The sequence below is a fragment of the Triturus cristatus genome, chromosome 12 (assembly GCF_964204655.1).
Source record: "Triturus cristatus chromosome 12, aTriCri1.1, whole genome shotgun sequence".
NCBI classification, from domain to species: Eukaryota; Metazoa; Chordata; class Amphibia; order Caudata; family Salamandridae; genus Triturus; species Triturus cristatus.
Window position 1 is genome coordinate 765,669,255 of NC_140595.1, and position 22,080 is coordinate 765,691,334.

Sequence of the window (22,080 nt, forward strand, 5' to 3'; positions counted from 1 at the left end):
AGGGGGTCCCACAAGGTCACCCAGGGACAAAAAAAGCATTTTTTTAAAAAAAATCTGCGAGATTCACGCACCGAGCGTGAATTTCGTCCAAAAACAAAAAAAAGCAAAGCGTGGGCTCCCGCGCTTCGTTTAATTAAGCCCCCGGGTGGGCCATGTCCCGGGGGCAGTTAAAAAATATGTGGGGGGGCCCCAATCCCACCCACACTGCCCCGGGGACTGCCACCCCCAGGGCAAATGTTTTAGTGTGTGCCCCCAAGCCCCGGGGACCGCCACTCCCCCAGGGCTTTCATTAATTGTTTACTGGGGCACACGGCCCCCCCAGCCCCAGGGACCACCACCCCTGGGGCAAATTTTTTAGTGTGGGCCCCCCAAGGCCCAGGGACCGCCACCCCTCATGGCTTTCATTAATTGTTTGCGGGGGCACACGACCCCCCGCAGCCCGAGAGACAGCCACCCCAGGAGCTTTTTAAAAAATAAAAAAATAAACCTGTGAGGGGCTCGAGCCCCCCCACACACCCTGGGGACTGCCACCTCCCCGGGCACTAATTATTCAAATTTGGGCGTCCGTTACGGACCCCCGAGCCCCTGGGGACCATCACCCGGGGCTTTGCATTAAGTGGGAGGTGGGCCACGCGGCACCCCACCTGGAGCCAGTGATGGCCCCAGTGCCAGCGCCTGCAGTGTCCCGGGGTGCCCACCCCGGGACACTGCTGTTTGCAATGACAGGGCGGCTCCCGTCCTGTCATTACAAACTGCTGTGCTTTATTGAAGCGAGAACAGGGAAACCTGCTCTCGCTTCAATGAAGCAAAGCAGATTGCTTTTCCACATGGGGAGCTGCATGTTAGCAGCCCCCCATGTGGAAAAGCAATGCCGGCTCCCACAGGAGGCGGGGAGCCGTCTGGGACCGTGGGGGCATTGAGACTCCCCCACGGTCCCCAAAGGAGAGGGCGAGAACCCGGGGATGGGGTCCCTGGGGCTAGGTGGGGCGCGGGAGGGGGGCCACGCAGCCCCCCTCCCCTTTGCATTTTTTTTTAAAAGCAGAGGCCAGGCCCCGGGGGATGGGGTCCCCGGGGCCAGAAGTGGATCGGGAGGGGGGCCACGAGGCCCCCCTCCAAAAAAACAAACAAAAAAACAATGGCCAAGCCCAGGGGATGGAGTCCCTGGGGCCAGAAGTGGATCGGAATGGGGGCCACGCGGCCCCCCTCCCAAAGAAAAAAATAATAATAAATAAATAAAGGCTGGCCCCGGGGGATGGGGTCCCCGGGGCCAATAGAGGCCTTAGGAGGGGGGCCACGCTGCCCCCCTCCATAATAAAAAAAAAAATATTTGGCCATGCCCCAGGGATGGGGTCCCCGGGGCCAGAATTGGCCACAGGAGAGAGGCCCACGCTGCCCCCTTTCCATAATCTTTATATATTTTTTTTAAAATGGGGTCAGACCCTGGGGGATGAGGTCCCCAGAGCCCATAAAATAGAAAAGGAAGGGGGGCCACACAGCCCCCTTCTTTAAAAAATAAATAAATAATAATAAAAAAAGACCGACAGTGTGCCAGAGGCCCCGCCCCCTCCCTGTAGCACTCTGCAAATGCACCCCCTGGCGCGTTGTAAGATGGGGAAGTATTTCCCCTTGAATACTGGGTGCCTGGGGGCCAACTAGCCCACCAGGAACCTCCAGTATGCGCCAGGGAGCTGCGTTGTAGAGAGGTGTTCAGAGGCCACGCCCCTTTTTGTACCTCTTTGCAACACAGCTCTGTGGCGCTTACTGGAGGTACCTAGTGGGCTAGTTGGACCCGAGGGACCCTCAGGATTCAAGGGCACTTAATCGCCCAACTTAAAACGCGCCACGTGGCGTGTTTGCACAGTGGTGAAGGGAGGGGGCGGGGCCTGAGGTGACATGTGTGCAAACACGACCTGTGGCGCGTTTGAAGTTGGGGAATTAATTCCTCTTCAATCCTGAGGGTCCGTGGGGGCCAACTAGCTCACCACTTACCTCCAGTAAGCGCCACTGCACTGTATTGCAGAGAGGTGACCCAGGCCATGCCCCTTTTTACACCACTCTACAACATAGCTCTGTGGCACTTACTGGAGGTAAGTGGTGGGGTAGTTGGCTCCCAGGGACCCTCAGGACTCAAGGGGTCTTAATCCCCCAATTTACAACTCATCAGGGGGTGCGTTTACGCACTGGTGCAGGGAGGGGGCGTGGCCTGATGTCACAAGTGTGCAAACTGTTTTAAGTTGGGGAATTAAGTCCCCTTGAATCCTGAGGGTCCCTGGGGGACAACTAACCCATCAGGTATGTCCAGTAAGTGCCACAGAGTTGAATTGGAGAGAGGTGTAAAATGGGGCATGGTCTTGGACCACCTCTCTGCAATGCAGCTTTGTGGTGCTTACTGGAGGTACGTGGTGGGCTAGTTGGACCCAGGGACTCTCAGGATTCAAGGGGACTTAATCCCCCAACTTAAAATGTGCCACAGGGTGCCTTTGCACAGTGGTAAAGGGAGGGGGCGGGGCCAGAGTTGACGTGTGCAAACAGGACCTGTGGCACATTTTAAGTTGGGGAATTAAGTCCCCTTCAATCCTGAGGACCCCTGGGGGCCAACTAGGCCACCAGTTACCTCCAGTAAGCGCCACAGGCCTGTGCTGTAGAGAGGTGGTCCAGGCCATGCCCCTTTTTACACCTCTGTGCAACGCAGCTCTGTGGCGCCCATTGGAGGTACTTAGTGGGCTAGTTGGACCCCAGGGACCCTCAGGATTCAATGGGATTTAATCTCCCAACTTAAAACGGCCACAGGGCGTGTTTGCACACAAGTCACCCTCCCTTCACCACTGTGCAAATGCGCCCGTGGCGAGTTTTAAGAGGTAGTTTTAATCCCCCTGCCCTATTCTGTAATAGGGACTTACAGAGGAGGTCATGCTAATCACAGGGGTACCCCAACACAAAGTGTTCCCTAGTGTATGTAGGTGTTTTTAGTGTATTCTAAGTGTCTTACAGCATAGCACTGGCTCTAGGCCTGGTTAGTCAGAGTCAGTTACCACCAGTACCCGTCTGAAAAAGTTGTGGACACAGGATGATTTTGCAACAAGGCCTCTTTCTGCTCCTCTGTTGGTTCTTTCTGCACATGTCTTGATTCTTCCTGCATTTTTCTTCATCTTTGTGGATTTCTGTTGTTTCTTTCTACATTTCTTTTGCTTCTTTCTGTGCGTTTTTTCTTCTTTCTTCACATGTCATACTTCTGTATGCCATTGTTAGAAACTAGCATTTAAAAAACCTCAGAAATTCACTGAAAAAATCATAGGTGTCAGGCAAGTTATAATTAGAAATTAGCATTTAAAAAACCTTAGAAATATCAAAGCTACCAGGTGCAAAGCCACGTAACTAACTTGGGACTGCTCATATTATGCCTGCATGCAAGTGACATCCAGCATTTTCGTAATCTGCATTGTCTATGAGAGACTTTAAAAAACAAAGTGAAAAACGAAATGTGCATTATGGCTGAAATGTGATTAAACACACACAAACATGGCAGCCAGTGAATCTGGTATTCAGACCAAGCAGTTTGTAAGTCCTTCGTTACTGGCTATGTCTCTGTGGTGCTCCAATTAAACCAACTTGGACATTATGTGTTGGAGCCGGCCTCGTGGCGTGGTCCTGTTCCCCCTCGCTAAGCCGCACGAGGTCCCATGCACCTCGGGGCTCCTCCATTTTGGATTATACGTCGCTCCACATGACCACCTACGTGACCCCGCTCCACCTGGCCTCGGTCCCCGCGAGGCCCGACATCGAGGCGCCAACCCATGGCCCGGGGGATACCACGTGAACCCTTCCCACTCCCGGCAGAGGGCAGTATCGATGGGACCCCCAACCGTCCTTCCACACCTAGGTGCGATCGCCCCACAGCTCTCTGGGGCCTGGCGCCTCTCCTGCTGGGCGTCTGGCCGCTCCCTACCCGGCCTCTCCGCCCCCCCCGGGCGCAAGGGTCCGGACATCAAAGGGCTCCAGTCCTATATCTGGGGCGACCCAGCAACAAGACATCAGTTGTATCCCGGAGTCGAGAGCCCTGCTGATCGGATCGCGGCTGACCCTACGGAGAAAGACTCATCCTGAAACTACCCCCTGAGCCCTGCTGACGACGTCGCGGCTCCACCATGCTTAAAGACCTTCACGAACCTTTGGGGCCCTGCTGACGCCGTCGAGGCCCGACCAGGTTGAACTTGCCATCAGAGCCCAGCTGACCTCGTCGCGGCTCGACCGAAGCGGACCTACCACCGGAGCCCTGCTGACTGTGTCGCGGCTCGACCCAAGCGGAACTACCACCCGAGCCCTGCAGACACCGTCACGGCTCTCCACGTCCGAGCTACTTTGAGGCCAGCCCGCAAGGTCTGGCGCAGAGCCTTCCCGTACCTGGCTGGTACTGAGACTGACCCGCTACCCTATTCCCCTAAAGACATTGAGACTCTTTTTGGATCACTCAATCCCACTGTAAATATTGAATGTGCTACCTTTGATAAAGAACCAAGATAAGCAACTGATACAGAGTCCTGTGTGGTGGGGTTACTGGGCCTAGTACGATCTCAGAAGAAGGACCTCTCCTCGGAGGCTTCTCAGCGGCGCTCGGCTATAACTTTGCGGAAGGAAGGTGGCCGGAGCAGTCCCCCCGACTCCCCGGTGGTCCTCCCTCCAACATTTGGTGGCCAGCGACGGGATCCGAGCCAGAGGCAATCGTACAAGCAAGTAACGCAACCACTACCTAACCAGACGGAAAGAAGGGAACCATGAACGACCAAGAAGCAACCATCGCCGCAACCTTCCAACTGGAAAAGCTGGAAGAATACACCCACAAAGAACTGAAACAATTCTGCAAGGACAAAGGGATCCCAACCACAGGATTGGGCACCAAGGAAGACATGCAGAAAGCCCTGAAAACCTGGGCAGAATCCGAGATCACTCCACCCCGAGCCGAAGGAACCGCGGCCCGAGGCGGAAACCTGCCACCGACCATAATCCCGACAGATGGGGGACGAAGCATCCTGCAAGCCGGCCTGTCCCACGAGGAGATGCAAGAACGGGAGAGGGTCCGGACACACGAAATGGACCTCGCCCGACTCCGGCTGGACGGTGAACTCCTGCTGACAGAGAAGAAACTATCCTTGGAGCAACTCCGGCTGCAGGAGGAAATCGAAGCAAAGAAACGGCAGTGAGAACTAGAAGAGAAACGGCTAACCCTCGAACACGAGAGGGGCCTCAAGGCACTCGAACTGAGATCCAAAACGGGGGAGACCGGCACCCCCGGGGCCCGGGAAGCTCTGCCACTAACTGAGCCGAAGGTTCCTATCCCCAAGGATGTCGTCAAAGAATACTACAAAAACGACGACATCCAGCAGTGGTTCCGAGCCTACGAGGTAGCCATGACCTCCCATCGGGTACCCCGGAAGGATTGGGGTGCCGGCCTATGGGGGAGGTTCCTCAGCGAGGGCCGGGATACCCTGCTGCAACTCCCCGACGCGGTAATGACCTCATACGACCACATGAAAGAAGCCCTACTCACACGCTACGGACTATCAGCCGAGATGTACCGGCAGCGCTTCCGGGACTGTAAGAAGCTCCCCGGTACCACATGGGTCGAATAAGTGGACTTCTTCAGCCGGGTCTTTGAAGGGTGGATAAAAGGGAGCAAGGTCACCTCGTACAACGAACTGTTCGACCTCATTGTCTGGGAGCACCTCGCCAACAACTGCTTTGTGGAACTAAGGCAACACCTCCTGGACAGTAAGCTGACCGAGCCCCGGAAGCTCGCCGCCAAAGCCGACCGATGGGTCAACACCCGTGGGGGACTACCAACGGAGTACCACGGGACCTCCTCGCCAGCGGGGCGGAGGAGGGGGGTCCCACCGCAGTCGAGACTTCCCGACCGGGCCGCCCAGAAGCCCGCCACGAGGCCCAGCCGCTAACCACACGTCCCCGACCCTGGTCCGAAGGGGGACCCCCATCGCCAGGCCTGGACCCCGACCAACAGTGACCTGCTTCGGCTGCCAACAGACCGGCCACTATGCGAGCGACCCGGCCTGCCCTGTGAACCGGCAGAGCGGGACCGCTGGGCCCCCTCCTCGACAAATAGCCGCCGCAGCCCTGGGGGAAGGAGAGGAAGAGGAGGAAAACCGCGAGGACGGGTCCCCCGAGTGGGAACCAGCTGCCATGTCACTCATATGCCTGGGCCCCCGAGAAATGGTGCCCCGGGCTGCCCTCCCAAGCAACACCCAGAAGTACCAGCAGTGGGTCACCATCAATGGACAACGGGCCGAAGCTCTCCGGGACACTGGGGCCAGTGTGACCGCTGTCCGATGCCATCTGGTGACCCCCGAACAAATCCTGCCGCATGTCCTATGCCCTGTCCGGACCGCGGACAACACCGAAAGCATGTGCCGGATGGCCAGGATTCCCTTCGAGTGGGGAGGAGTGTCCGGCACCCTCAAAGTAACTGTCCGCGACGACGCCCCGGTGGACTGCCTCCTGGGGAACGACCTAGAGAGCTCCCCTGGGCCCAGGTGGAGTGCCAAGAGCATCTGGGGATGCTAGGGCTGCCCGAGTGGGCCTGCGCCACCACCCGATCCATGACCGCCCAACCTGCCGCTGCCTCGGCCCCCGATGAGCCTACGGGCCCAGAACTACCACCCTCCTCTGGCACGGAGGAACCTGACAATGAGGCCGGGCCATCCGTACTTCCTCCCGACGAGGCCGCCTCCCTCAGCGAGATCCCCGAGCTGGCCCAGTGGCGCCACGACGGGGGCCCCACCTGCGAACAATTCCAGCAAGAGCAAAAGGCCTGCCCGTCCCTCGAGGGGGCCCGACAGCAAGCGGCCACCCAGGCCTCGGGGGACACCACAGGAACCCACTGGATCTATTGGGACAATGACTTATTGTATAGCGAGCAGAAAGTCGCCGAACTGGGAGCCGGCCGGGTGTTGGTGGTTCCCCTCTGATTCCGAGAGTTCCTCCTGAACTTGGCACATGACGTGCCCCTCGCCGGACACCTCGGGCGAGACAAAACTTACAGTCGCCTAGTGACCCATTTCTATTGGCCCCGAATGCGGAGAGAAGTGCACCATCACTGCCGGTCCTGCCAGACCTGCCAGGCTAGCGGAAAGACTGGGGGTCGAGTTAAGGCCCCCCTCCAACCATATCCAGCCGTCCACACCCCGTTCGAACGAGTAGGGATCGACATCGTGGGGCCCCTCGACCCCCGGACCGCCCTGGGACACCGCTTCATCCTGGTACTGGTCGACCACGCCACCCGATACCCCGAGGCCATCCCACTCCGTACTGTGACAGCTCCAGTGGTGGGCCGGGCCCTGATGGGCATCTTCTCCAGGGTGGGGTTCCCCCGAGAAGTGGTGAGCGACAGGGGTACGAACTTTATTTCAAAATACATGAAATCCCTCTGGCAACAATGTGGGGTCACCTACAAATTCACCACCCCTTACCACCCCCAGGGGAACGGACTGGTCGAGCGGTTCAACAGAACCCTGAAGGGAATGATCAAGGGTCTGGAAGAGCCCCTGAGGAGGAGATGGGACGTCCTGCTGCCCTGCCTCCTGTTCGCCTATCGAGAGGTACCACAAGAAATCCCTGGGCTTCAGCCCCTTCGAACTATTGTATGGCCACCCCATCCGAGGGCCCCTCAGCCTGGTCAAGGAGGGCTGGGAGGCGAACGTCCAAGATGCCCCCCCCGACGTCTACCGGTACCTCCTGACCCTGCGGAACCAGACTCGGAAGTTCCGGGCCCTGGCAGAAGCCAACCTCGAAGCCAGCCAAGAAGACATGAAACGCTGGTATGACGAAAATGCCTCGACCATCGAGTTCGAGCCGGGCCAGCAAGTCTGGGTCATGTCGCCCGTGGACCCCTGCGCCCTGCAGGACAAGTGGACCGGGCCCTTCAAGGTGGTTGAGAGGAAGAGCCCCGTCACCTACCTGGTCGACATGGAGGCCCCGAGGAACCCCCTCCGGGTCCTGCACGCTAACCGGCTCAAGCCCCACTTTGCCCGAACTGAACTAAGCCTGCTGCTGGCTACCGACGACGGGGGCGAAAGCGACTCCGAGCCCCTACCAGACCTCCTGGAGTCCTCAGGCCAAGACGGCTCCGTGGAGGGCGTCCACCTCTCCGCCACCCTGACCCCAGAATAGCGCCATGACTGCCGGAAGCTGCTGCAACCCGTCGCTGCCCTCTTCTCTCTCACGCCCGGGGTGACCCCCTGGTGCGTCCACGACGTGGACACCGGGGACAGCCCCCCGGTGCGGCACCGCACCTACAGAGAACCCGACCGAGTCCGAGCCTGCATACAGACCGAGGTCTCCAAGATGCTCGCCCTCGGAGTCATCGAGCCATCAGACAGCCCGTGGGCCAGCCCAGTGGTCCTGGTGCCGAAGGCCGCTGCCCCCGGCACCTCCCCGGAACTCAGATTTTGTGTAGACTACCAGGGCCTGAACGCAGTCACCAAGACCGATGCCCACCCCCTGCCACGGGCAGACGAGCTGATCGATCGCTTAGGGGCCGCTCGCTACCTAAGCACCTTTGATCTCACCGCTGGGTACTGGCAGATCAAGCTCACTCCCGGCGCCCAGGAACGATCTGCCTTTTCCACCCCCGATGGGCACTACCACTTTCGGGTGATGCCCTTCGGTATGAAGAACGCCCCAGCGACCTTCCAGAGGCTGGTGAACAAGGTCCTGGCCGGGCTAGAAGCCTTCAGCGCGGCCTACCTCGACGACATTGCCGTCTTCAGCAACCACTGGGCCGCGCACCTAGGACACCTCGGAGAAGTCCTGGCCGCTCTCCAAAGGGCCGGGCTCACAATTAAGGCCAGCAAATGCCAGATCGGTCAAGGATCTGTGACCTATCTGGGCCACCAGGTGGGGAGTGGCCAGGTGGCGCCCCTCCAGTTAAAGGTCGATGCCATCCGGGCGTGGGAGCCCCCCGCAACCCAAACCGCTGTCCGGGCCTTCTTAGGCCTCACCGGCTACTACCGGCGATTTATTAAAGATTATGGCAGCATTGTGGGGCCCCTTACGGAGCTCACCTCCAAGAAACAGCCCAAGGCGGTGCACTGGACACCCCGCTGTCAGACCGCTTTTGAAGCCCTCAAGGCGGCCATGTGTGCTGCCCCTGTGCTTCAGGCCCCTGACTACAGCAAGGAGTTTGTGGTGCAGACCGATGCATCAGAGTACGGGGTCGGGGAAGTCCTCTCCCAGATGGACGCCGAGGGCCTCGACCGACCTGTGGCCTTTATCAGCCGCCGACTGCTGCCACGAGAACAGAGGTGGAGCACCATCGAGCGGGAAGCCTTCGCTGTGGTATGGGCTCTCAAGAAGCTCCGGCCCTACCTTTTCGGCACCCACTTCAGAGTCCAAACTGACCACCGGCCCTTGCGGTGGCTCATGCAAATGCGGGGCGAGAACTCCAAGCTGTTGCGATGGTCCATCTCGCTGCAAGGGATGGACTTCACCGTGGAGCACCGGCCCGGCAACGACCACGCCAATGCTGACGGCCTGTCCAGATTCTTCCGCCTCGGCGAGGAGAACCCCCAAGGAGATGGGTGACTCTCCCTGCCTTCAGCTGGGGGGGACGCGTGTTGGAGCCGGCCTCGTGGCGTGGTCCTGTTTCCCCTCGCTAAGCCGCACGAGGTCCCATGCACCTCGGGGCTCCTCCATTTTGGATTATTCGTCGCTCCACGTGACCACCTACGTGACCCCGCTCCACCCGGCCTCGGTCCCCGCGAGGCCCGACATCGAGGCGCCAACCCCTGGCCCGGGGGATACCACGTGAACCCTTCCCACTCCCGGCGGAGGGCAGTATCGATGGGACCCCCAACCGTCCTTCCACACCTAGGTGCGATCGCCCCACAGCTCTCTGGGGCCTGGCGCCTCTCCTGCTGGGCGTCTGGCTGCTCCCTACCCGGCCTCTCCGCCCCCCCAGGCGCAAGGGTCCGGACATCAAAGGGCTCCAGTCCTATATCTGGGGCGACCCAGCAACAAGACAACAGTTGTATCCCAGAGTCGAGAGCCCTGCTGATCGGATCGCGGCTGACCCTACGGAGAAAGACTCATCCTGAAACTACCCCCTGATCCCTGCTGACGACGTCGCGGCTCCACCGTGCTTAAAGACCTTCACGAACCTTTGGGGCCCTGCTGACGCCGTCGCGGCCCGACCTTGTTGAACTTGCCATCAGAGCCCAGCTGACCTCGTCGCGGGTCGACCGAAGCGGACCTACCACCGGAGCCCTGCTGACTCTGTCGCGGCTCGACCCAAGCGGAACTACCACCCGAGCCCTGCAGACACCGTCGCGGCTCTCCACGTCCGAGCTACTTTGAGGCCAGCCCGCAAGGGCTGGCGCAGAGCCTCCCCGTACCTGGCTGGTACTGAGACTGACCTGCTACCCTATTCCCCTAAAAACATTGAGACTCTTTTTGGATCACTCGATCCCACTGTAAATATTGAATGTGCTACCTTTGATAAAGAACCAAGATAAGCAACTGATACAGAGTCCTGTGTGGTGGGGTTACTGGGCCTAGTACGATCTCAGGAGAAGGACCTCTCCTCGGAGGCTTCTCAGCGGCGCTCGGCTATAACTTTGCGGAAGGAAGGTGGCCGGAGCAGTCCCCCCGACTCCCCGGTGGTCCTCCCTCCAACATTATGTAAATGAGGGTTGTGTTGTTTGCCATGAAAAGCACTGAAGAAGGCTATGTGCCGAAATGCATTTGCTTATCTTTTAATCTATTGTCCAGTGTGTGCTCCGTACCTGGTAGCTTTGATTTGAAACGTGATTTCGCCCTCACGCTGGCGGAAGAAAGCACCCGTCCAGGAGTTCGGCAGTTTGGGTGACTTGGTAGCTTGGATTTATTTCTGGCTGAACCGCCGCTGTGCAGATAAAATGTTTTCCTATAGGACAGGAGGCCGTCAATTATTGAATTGGTGGCATGGAGCCATACAGACTCCAACCTGTGGGTAACTTTGAATTTTACACAAAGGCAGGGCGAGGGACAGAGAAGTGGCGAACATTTCCCTTGTGCTGGGAGACACTGAAGCCACGTAACTAACTTGGGACTGCTCATATTATGCCTGCATGCAAGTGACATCCAGCATTTTCGTAATCTGCATTGTCTATGAGAGACTTTAAAAAACAAAGTGAAAAACGAAATGTGCATTATGGCTGAAATGTGATTAAACACACACAAACATGGCAGCCAGTGAATCTGGTATTCAGACCAAGCAGTTTGTAAGTCCTTCGTTACTGGCTATGTCTCTGTGGTGCTCCAATTAAACCAACTTGGACATTATGTAAATGAGGGTTGTGTTGTTTGCCATGAAATGCACTGAAGAAGGCTATGTGCCGAAATGCATTTGCTTATCTTTTAATCTATTGTCCCGTGTGTGCTCCGCACCTGGTAGCTTTGATTTGAAACGTGATTTCGCCCTCACGCTGGCAGAAGAAAGCACCCGTCCAGGAGTTCGGCAGTTTGGGTGACTTGGTAGCTTGGATATATATATATATATATATATATATATATATATATATATATATATATATATATATATACACACATATATATGTGTGCTTATATAAGTTTATATTTATATATAATATATAATATTCTTATATTTTATTTAATTTACATTATTTTAATATTGTATATGAAAATATGTAGAATGTACTATTTTAAACTATATATATTACTAAGCCTGGGCAAAGCACTACGCTACGCTCACGCAGTTTGCGAAGTTCGCGCTACTTCGCACTACGCGAATTGCACGTAGTACAGTGCGAAAACGCGTAGCTTAGTGCTGCGGTCATTTTTTGCTTGCTCGCGGTCCTTAACGTCAAGTTGGCGACCGCGAGCAAGCAAAATGACATCGCGGCAAGACTTTTTCCTTGTTCGCGATCAGCAACATCAAGTTGGCGATCGCGAGCATGGAAAATAAACCTCCCGGCAAGATTCCCAACGCGAGGAGGTCAGGTTTCTCATTGCGAGTGGTCGCGTATGCTCACGACCGCTCGCGATGAGAAACTACCAGTTCGCGTTGAGAAAGCTGCCGCTCGAGTAAAAATCTACTCGAGCAGCAGAAAACTACAGCTCGCACTGTGCAAGATGCCATTTTCAATGATTGCACAGTGCCGGTTGCTTGTCCGCACTGTGCAATCATTGAAAACGACATCTGGCACAGTGCGAACAAGGTACTACGCAGTTCGTGAAGTGCTACTTCGCGAACTACGCCCAGGGTTATATATTACCTACTGGTGCAGGGATTTGACGCAGTATGGCCGGAAAAGTGACTGAGTGAAATCTTGTAGATTTCACTCAGCCACTTTTCGGAGGCGTTCCTGCGCCGGAACGCACCCCCTGTGCAGGTACGCCCACATGTGGCGCAAGCTTTACAACGTGACACATCTCCCTAGATGCGTCACGCTGTAAATAGCCCGCAGCATGGCGCTGGCTTTGCGCCACCGCTGCGTCACAAAAGTGACGCAACGGCAGCGCAAAAGTGGCGCACGGGGCTTATAAATCTACCCCTATGTTTTTTTCAGTGAATTTCTAAGGTTTTTTAAATGCTAATTTCTAACTATAACGTGCCTGAAAACTATGGTTTTTTAAGTGAATATATATATATATTATTAAAACATATATTTTTTATGATTTTCAACGATATTAGAGTGAAACTATATTTTTGTACTTATTATTAGGAGTATAGAGACAAGCTATATTTGTAAATCAATAATTTTGACACAATATTTTTGTATCACGATTGTGTTGTTTTCGATATTTGTTCAGTGATCCTGGTAGCTGCCAGTATTCAAGCTCCCTCCTCCTCTGCAGCTGGCAGCTGTTGGGCACTCGAGCACCTCTGGTGGCTACGGGTCCCTATTTTGACTTTAGAGTCCCTTTAGACTCCGGTGACTCATCACCAGTGGAATAGTCTATGGAGAAGAGCAGAATATTTATCCCTTCTACCTTCTTGCTCTCTCTCTCCCTCCCTCCCCCCTCTCTCTCTCTCTCTTTCACCCTCTCACCAGCACCCACCAATCTTCTCCCTCCACCTACTCACCATGCATCCTGCAAGAACAAGCCACAGTGCGCTTTGTTTCTAAAACTGCTATTTCCTTTGCTATATTGCCCCTCTGCAATTGTCTATTCACTTCAATGAGCACCCTCTTTCATTTGAAGAATTCCCTATCAGTGTTTGTGTACCTTCTCCTCTCTTCCACCCCTTACCCCTATCTCCATGCAATTTGTCCATCTATGTCTTCTCTTCCAAGGGTAACATTTTAGGGAAAGTAGGCCTCTCCCCTTAATTCCACTTCCCAGTAGACGCATTCTTACTTTTCCTAAATCTTGCTTCCTTGCACCGAACTGGGAAACTATGTCCTGCCAGTGGAGGAGGGCATATTCTAATTTCTCTTCTTTATGTGTGTCCACATTTTCTCCTTTCCTCTCACCCTCCCTTCTTCCATTGAGATTCTCTTTTATGTTTTTTCATGTTCTACCACTTTTAGTTTGATTAGGGGGGCTATATTGTAGCTGTTATTTTTCTGGGTGAGGCACCTGAGGAACAGAACTTCCTTACAGCAAAAGCTTTTTCCAGCTCTACCCACCATCTCCTTTTAAATGATGCTTCACTCGAGTATTATCATTGCTTCAGAAGACAAGATGAGGAGTGTGCCTCTTTCGACCGTCTTTCAAAATCATCAAGCTACAGTTAGTGATACTGAAGAATGGTGATATTGTCCTCAGTATTTCCTGTGTCTACCTTGTGGATGAATATGGCTGCAGATTAATCACATTTTGTTCTTCCTTTTTCCAGTGTCCCACCAGAATCTCAGGTTTCTTAAAATTCAACTATGATATTGACTCGAGAATATGGACTACAACAAGCTCGTCAAAGAAGTGTATATAAGTAAATATAGATGCACTGCTCCTAAATCTACAACTGTGCACCTTGAAGATACAGATAACATTAAGATTCACAGATGCAAGAAATTGGGTTTGTGGTTGAGGAAGGTGAAACCCTACTCAAGAAGCAACTACAATCCTTGTCAGTGTGAGGCTCAAGCAAACCCCAAATTAATCTGTGCTCAGTCTTCTGGTAGATTCGCACAGAGCAGTCAGGCTTAACTTAGAGGCTACGTGTAAAGATGCATGCAGCATTTCAAAGAGTGAAAAAAACACAACACAAGAAAAATACCACACCAATTTGTCAAAATAAAGCAGATTTTAATAAAGAAAACAGGACCAAAATGACAAAAAATCCAATCAACAGAACCAGAAATATACAATTTTAAAGATGTTAGAGAAAATAGTGCTGCAAAGACCATAGCACCACTTGCAGCAATCTGATTGGACGAGACCTGGATAAAATCACAAGTTCAGGCCAAATGAGGTGGAGCCTGGGTCAGATACAGAGACCAGGTTGGACCTGTTGTAATTTTCCTTCTTATTCCAGCTCAAAGAGTCCTGTTCTCGGAGCGAGGGCCACAAGGAGCAGGGAAATGTCTCAGACGGTTGTCAATGTTCGAAGAGCAGACCTGGCATTGTGGAGGGTCGCAAATGAAGCTCTAACATCCTGTTGTCATTGCAGTAGGTTGGAATGCAGCTTCACAATGGAGCTCCCCACAAGCGGCCGATCCAGTAGCTGAAGGAACTTTGCTTTAGCAGACACTGAGAGCAACAAGGTTTTGGTGCAGTTTGTGGTCACGAAGAGCCCAAAAACATCAATGTTGCTCTACTGAGCTCAAGCCAATGGGCCAGGACCTGAGGGTCACCACTTGGGTCACAACTTGGGTGTCAGGGGCATACTCCAGCTGGATCTGGGTGCTAGTTCAGGTGGTTGGAAGCCTGTTATGTCACTGTGGTTCTGAAAACAAGGCTAGCATTGTAGTCCTTTTAGTCACTCTCGGAACCTGGATTCAGGTGCAGGTCGAAATGCCTCTGACTCAGACAGAAGGGCAGCATGGCAGCAATCCAGGAAGGAGTCCTGCAAAGCAGTAGTCCAGCAAGGCAGTAGTCCAGCAGTGTGGCAGTCCTTTCAGCAGCATAGCAACCCTTCTTCCTGGCAGGGTCTCCACAGGTCCTGAAGTATACTGAACAGTTGGTGTCTGAAGTCCAGTATTCACACCAAGTACCCCTCTTGAAGTGGGAGAAGTTTCTAGAGGTTTCCCTTCAAAGTGCACAGGTCTCCTGCCTCCCCTGCCCTGGCTGCAGACGAAGTAAAGGGGGTATGCAGCCATTTGTGTGGAGACAGGACACAATTTAATCAAGTATAAGTAGGGATGTGCCCAGCTCTGCCCTCCCATACTGCCATTGATGGCATATCCAGGGACACCTAAGCCCTCCAAGGGCTAGTTGGCTGGCCTTCTGATCTAAAGTCTTAGGGGCATCAAATACTTCCAACCACCCTGCGTCTGCATCTAGACTCTGCCAAGTGGTGTCACCCCATTCCTGGGCCATTGGAAGGGGGCCTAAGGTGTTTTCTGCAACAGAATCAATGAATCACTGACATTGCAATGATCAGACCCAGGGCATTCGCCTCTGCTGCATGAATTGACACCGATGCATTGCCACTACTGCATGGATCGATATCGACGCAATGCCAATGGAACCAACACAGTGCAACACTCTTCCCAGCGCAGGCCCTCACATCCCTGTCAAAGGTAGCCTCAATGACAACGATGAACCTCCACATTGCAACACTTCATTCATCAGAGCCAATATATCGCCACTGCTGCGTGAATCAGGGCCAGTGCATTGCCACTGCTGCATGGATTGCCACCAACACATTGCCTTGTCCACACCTCGCATCCTCACCATTGACAGGACCCTCAACACTGACACATCCAGGACTAAGGTATTTTGTTGAGCGGGCCAAGCCTAGTCCCTGTAGCCAGTCTGCTCTCCATTGTGGTCTGCCTGAACTTTTGACTTTGGCACAGTATAGCACAACCAGATTCCTTGTTGCGACTTTGTGCTTTTATTGCTATTTTCATTAAAACTTTAAAAATCAATATTTTTGGTTCTACATATTGGAATTTTGTTGTTTTGGTGTTGAATAGTTTACTAAAATGTAATCTATGTTTCTGAATTGGTTTGGAATGTATTTTGAGTTGTGCTTTCACTTTATTGCTGTTTGTGTGCTGCATAAATACTTTACATATGGCCTCTAAGTTAAGCCTGACTGCTTTTTGTGCCAAACTACCCAGGGTTAAGCACAAGTTAATGTATTGACTTTTTGTGGTTCACCCTGCAAGAGACTGTGGCTGTTGCTTGATCAGGGCTCATCACAAAAACCTATACTTACCTACGTATTTTTCACTTGTGAATATTGTGGTGCTTGATATTTTGCCCACAATATTATGGTAGCATGATATCCTTGAGACAATAGTCTGGTGGAATACATAAAATGATAGTAAAGATTGTTCACTAGCCAGAAGAAAAAGAGTTTATGATTAAAGAAATATTATCAACATGTAAAAATAGTAAAGTCTTTGCAACCATCAGCAAATGCTACACCTTTAATTCTTAACACTTGTTTCCTATAAATAAGGATTAGAATCTTTCCACAAAGAGTTTGCCACCAGTTGTTTCAACATAATGTTTAGGTTAAAAATGTTGCTTTTGGTTAAGGCCACAAAGACTTGTCCTTAAGTAGCCTGTATGCTGCTTCCCAGGGACAGAACATTACATTTAGAACCATAGCTAAGATCCATGATGCTACCTGTAACTCTATCTGGTACCTTCAAGGTCTCTCCCTTCACCTCAAGTCATGTTCTGCACTCTCACAATATCTATATGTACAGTTTTATTTATATTGCAAGATTTCATGAAGTCTCTGAACACTTTATCGTTCTCTAAGGTTGATTTGCACTTTGTAATTTGTCTTGTGCACCATTCTTGTCTGAAGTCTTGTAGTGGTTTAGTTTGTGATGCTGCTATAATGAATATTTCAGCGTTACTGCTAAACCTGTAGCCACTGAAGCCTCAATAATGTTTCTTGGTCCTTTCAAATGCTTGGCCTTATACACAGTTCATACTGAGTGAGAGACTCACAACTTATGCTCCTTGCTGAAAGTTGGTATTTCTTACCTGGGTGCTGCCTGCAGACCAATGAATAGAACTGGCATTGACGTTCAGAGTCTTCCCTGGAGGTGCAGTGGAGTCGTAGCTTCCCACCTTTAGATGCCTGATGGTGCCATCTGGATCCTGCTGCCAGTTTACAATGTCGTACCGTGCTGGGGGGTTGCCAGAACTATCAAAAAATGTTTCAGCACCTTCTCTTCGCAAGCGCACATTCTTGATGTAGTGAAGGATCTGAAGGCAGGAACATGTTATAATTAAGTTATTATTTTCCCTCGGCTATTGTGGTTAATCCTGTCTTTCGGGTAAGCACCTCTTCCATTCTGAACAATATAATTTTGTGTTTTTTGGAGAGTCTAGAAGATTAGAGTTTTAAACTTTGACATTCTCTCTTACAATTGTTGGAACTGTTATGATATTTTAGAAATATTCTTCAGATTCATGCAATGTGTTTTAATTAGATTTAAAATGTGCCTTGCTTGCATGTAGGTTTTTTTTTTTCTGGAAAGCTGGGACAGGATTCACAAATTGCATTTTGTAGTACATAAAATAGTACTACATTACTACTATAGTACTACTTTCTAGAAATACAATTCACAAACCTACGAGTGGAAATCTCCACCTTCACCTCTCCTTTATTTTCTATGAGGAGGTCTTTGCATATGTAAGTTTGCTACTTAAGGGTCAATTTCGACGTCGGACAGACCTGATTTCATCCGACATTGAATCGGTACTGGGACTCACCGACCTCTTGGCGGCGATCCCAACCCAGCAATTAGGATGCGACCGAACACTGTTCAGTCGAACTCCTATTCTTTAACATCGGAGCATGCATTCCGACCGAATGCATTATCTCATTGTAAAGAGAAGGGGTGTAGTTCATCCCTGCACCCCGTGGCAGGCACCTTGTGGTGCCTGCCACGGGGTGCAGGGATCAACTGTGCACCCATGGACGCCATGCTGGGGGCCCTGAAAGTCGACTTCCAACAGCCTTTCTGTGTCGGAAAGGTCAGAACAGAAAGGCTGTCAGCATCCACATTGTAATCCCTCAGGCGGAAAGAGCCGCCCTTGCAATTACTGGAGGCTTTCCAAATGGCAAGCGCTCTCCGATCCCGTCAGAAGCCTCTCAGAAATCCGGTTTGGATTCCTTTCCGACCGACTCCATCCAAATGGGTCAGTCAGAAAGGAATCCGAGCAGCCGATTATGATGCCATAGGAATGGCTCCAACCGAGGGTCCGAGCCATTTCCTACGGCATTGTTATTGTCCCCTTTGTAGTAAATGTGAGATGGACCATGGTGAGGCAATATGAAATATCTACTACTAAATGGGAGGAGCAAGAAGGTGTTTAGGGACATGCTATTACAAACACTGGCCCAGAAAAGAGTAAACCCATTGCCATCCATTAACCACACTTATAAAGTTACTGCTGTTCTAAAGATGACAAAACAGTACTAAATGTACTGCAGCCTAGTCTTGAAGTCAGTCCACACCACACAAGGTCACCCACGGTACTGCAACACATACCCCTTGTACATAATGAAGGTAGGGACTTAATATAACATTCGAAATTAAATAATGTTGAAATAATAAAATGATGTCAACTTTCAAGTAGAATATATTAAACATTTTAAAACATAATCAATGGAAAAAATACAATATTTATAAAATAAATTGTAATTTACATTAATTAAACACAACTTTTAATTACATTTTTTACATAGCAATTAAAATAAAATTGTTATGTAGGTTTTTATTTTATCTTGTCTAAAAATTTACATTTGTAAAATAAATGTATATATTTATACTATTTGGCAAGCATTTACTTTGAAGAAATAGGTTGCAGTAAAAGAAATAAATTATTGTTTGAAAATATGTTCTCTATTTTTCCTGTATTCTGGTCTCGACTGTGGTGGCAGAGATCTCCACCTTGGTAGCGGATATCTCCACTGTGGTGGCATAGATTTCCACCTATGTGTGAAAAGCTGTGTAGTAACTTTACACTTGTAAATTTGACACCACTGTGTGGTTTTAGGGGTAGAGACATGTAAGTCTGCACTGTTTAGTAAATTTATGCTCAGAAAAGGTGAACAGACAAAAGTAGTATATTTAATCCAAATTATGAGAGTAATATACACATGTACATATACTCATGTTTAAATGTACCTTTGTCAATAGACTCCCTAATGTGCTAGTTGGTATCACACCCTGAATGTGTTACTGGTCACATCAGAATTATGAGATCCGGTGGAACACTAATGATCTTATTGTGTTTCTGAGCGCAGCTGTGATTTCTTGGTGAAAGTAAGGGGAGGGAGATGGGCAATTACTGGAGAATTTGGATCCAGAAGATCTGTTTCCACAAGTAGTTATTCAGGACTGGAGAGACTCTCGGAGACCTTCTAATATTTCCTGTTGATCTGTTGTGTAGTTTCCACTAATCAGTAGGAACTGCGCATTTGCGGACAAAATAAACTTTGGATCGTGCCAGACTGATACCATGCACGCCTGCAGTATATGTTGTCCTTTGTAGCAGCTAGCTCAGAGTGCCACAGTTAGCCCCTCTAAACTTAGAGAGGGAGCGAACACTTCTGGTAACTACTGAGCAAGACAACCTTGTTCCCTCAGGTGTCAGACCTAGAACTTTTCGCTCAGACAATCGTGTTCTCTTTCGCTCAGAGAAATATACAAAGAATACATAAAGGGATGTTTTTCAATATGTTTTGAAGTATAGTGATTCTTGTAGAGAAAATATGTGCTGCAATGATTAATAGACAGAAACAGACACCAATTATAATGAGCGTCAAAACAGTGAATAAAACAAAGAGTTCCACCATCTTGTTGAGATAATTTATATATATGCATGTGTTGTGTAGTTCCTAGGACATGCCAGGACATGCGCATTTTGAATGACCTTAACTGAGGGCTTGGTGTGCAGACAGACTCTGGACACCCCCACAGGATGAGTCAGCCATTAGATCAACTAGCTCTACAGTGCCACTACCACCCCCCTATATTCTACTGTGGTGTAGGTAGTTTCTGGCAATCACTGAACATGACAACCCTGATTCCTCACGTATCGTGAAAAACAATACGGTACCTTTCGCTCAGTCGTTCGTGCTTACTTTTCTCAGAATACACATAGAATGATGATTGGAACGGTTTCAATAATTATTTATTGATCAAGAGTCATTCTAGTATGAAATCTCTTTGCTGCTACAATCAAAACACAGGACCATACAAATTTGATCTCTAGAACCAATATCTTAAATAGTAGATACATTTGTAACATAGTGCTAATAAGATGAGTAAAAGCAGATTATATAAAACAATAGGATTAGCGTACTCCTACGATGAGTAGCCTACCTAAATTTATGTAACCTAGATATGTAGGTGAAGCATGTGAATGTAAGTGCTAGGATATATCATAATGGAGCAAAACCAAAGGGGATGATGGACAGAGTGTTGAACATTGCAAGCACTCACGCCCAGTTAACTGATCTGGGTTTAATCCATCATCATTCTTTAGCTCTCTCCGCCACCCAAGTTCAGACATGGCCATATGCAAATCAGTCTGACCCTGTGCCTCATGGGAACAGTCCAGCCCGAACTGCCAAGCCATGTCTTCCCTGGACCGGAAACAAGCATCCTGGGACCGGATTTGGGTTCATAACCCTCATCAGCCAGGCTACCTTGAATCCAGTGGCAAAGTGAGCAAGGGACCCACGTCTGGGCATACCCTGCCAATTTAGGGCGAACAAAGCAAAACAAAAGGGGATGATGGACGGAGTGTTGAACATTGTAAGTACTCACCCCCAGTCAACTGATCTGGGTTTAATCCATCATTATTCTTTAGCTCGCTCTGCCACCCCAGTTCAGACATGTCCATATGAAAATCAGTCTGACCCTGTGACTCATGGGTACAGTCCAGCCCGAACTGCAAAGCCATGTCTTCCCTGGACCGGAAACAAGCATCCTGGGACCGGTTTTGGGTTCATAACCCTCATCTGCCAGTCTACCTTGAAACCAGTGGCAATGTGAGCAGGGGACCCACGTCTGGGCATACCCTGCCAGCTTAGGGCAAACAAAGCAAAACCAAAGGGGATGATGGACGGAGTGTTGAACATTGAAAGCACTCACCCCCAGTCAACTGATCTGGGTTTAATGCATCATCATTCTTTAGCTAACTCCGCCACCCCAGTTCAGGCATATGACTTGGTCGAAACTGGGGTGGCGTAGTGGGCAAAAGAACGATGGATTTAACCCAGATCTTTTGACTGGGGGGGGAAAAGTTTGCACTGTCAGCATTCCGTCCATCATTTGTTTGCTGTAACACATTTCGCCCTAAGTGGGATGGATATGCCCAGACGTGGGTCCCTTGCCCACTGAGCCATTGGATTCAAGCTAGCCTGACTGAAGAAGGGTGACATACCCTGAAACCGGTCCCAGGATGCTTGTTTCCGGTCCAGGGAGGACATGGCCTGGCAGTTCAGTCTGGACTGTTCCCATTGGGCACAGGGTCAAGACTGATTTGCATATGGCTGGGTCCAAACTGGGGTGGAGCAGTGGACAAAAGATTGATGGATTTAATGCAGATCTTTTGACTGGGGGAGAACGTTTGCATTGTCAGCATTCCGTCCATCATTTGTTTGCTGTAATACTTTTTGCCCTAATTGGGATGGGTATGCCCAGACGTGGGTCCCTTGCTCACTGTGCCACTGGATTCAAGCTAGCCTGGCTGAAGAAGGGTGACATACCCTCAAACCGGTCCCAGGAAGCTTGTTTCCAGTACAGGGAGGACCTGGCCTGGCAGTTCGGTCTGGACTGTTCCCATGGGGCACAGGGTCAAGACTGATTTGCATATGGCTGGGTCCAAACTGTGGTGGCGTAGTGGGCAAAAGAACAATGGATTTAACCCAGATCATTTGAGTGGAAGGGAAAGTTTGCATTGTCAGCATTTTGTCCA

The 22,080-nt window shown here is 50.9% G+C and overlaps 1 protein-coding gene across 1 annotated transcript in view; it reads right to left on the reverse strand.

The window, feature by feature from the left end:
* LOC146782763 (vomeronasal type-2 receptor 26-like) overlaps positions 1-22,080 on the reverse strand; it is a 128,471-nt gene that overhangs the window by 13,236 nt on the left and 93,155 nt on the right. The window contains exon 4 of the mRNA XM_085637237.1: positions 17,125-17,349. Coding sequence (XP_085493363.1) covers positions 17,125-17,349 — 225 coding nt within the window. The remainder of the gene's footprint in view (positions 1-17,124; positions 17,350-22,080) is intronic.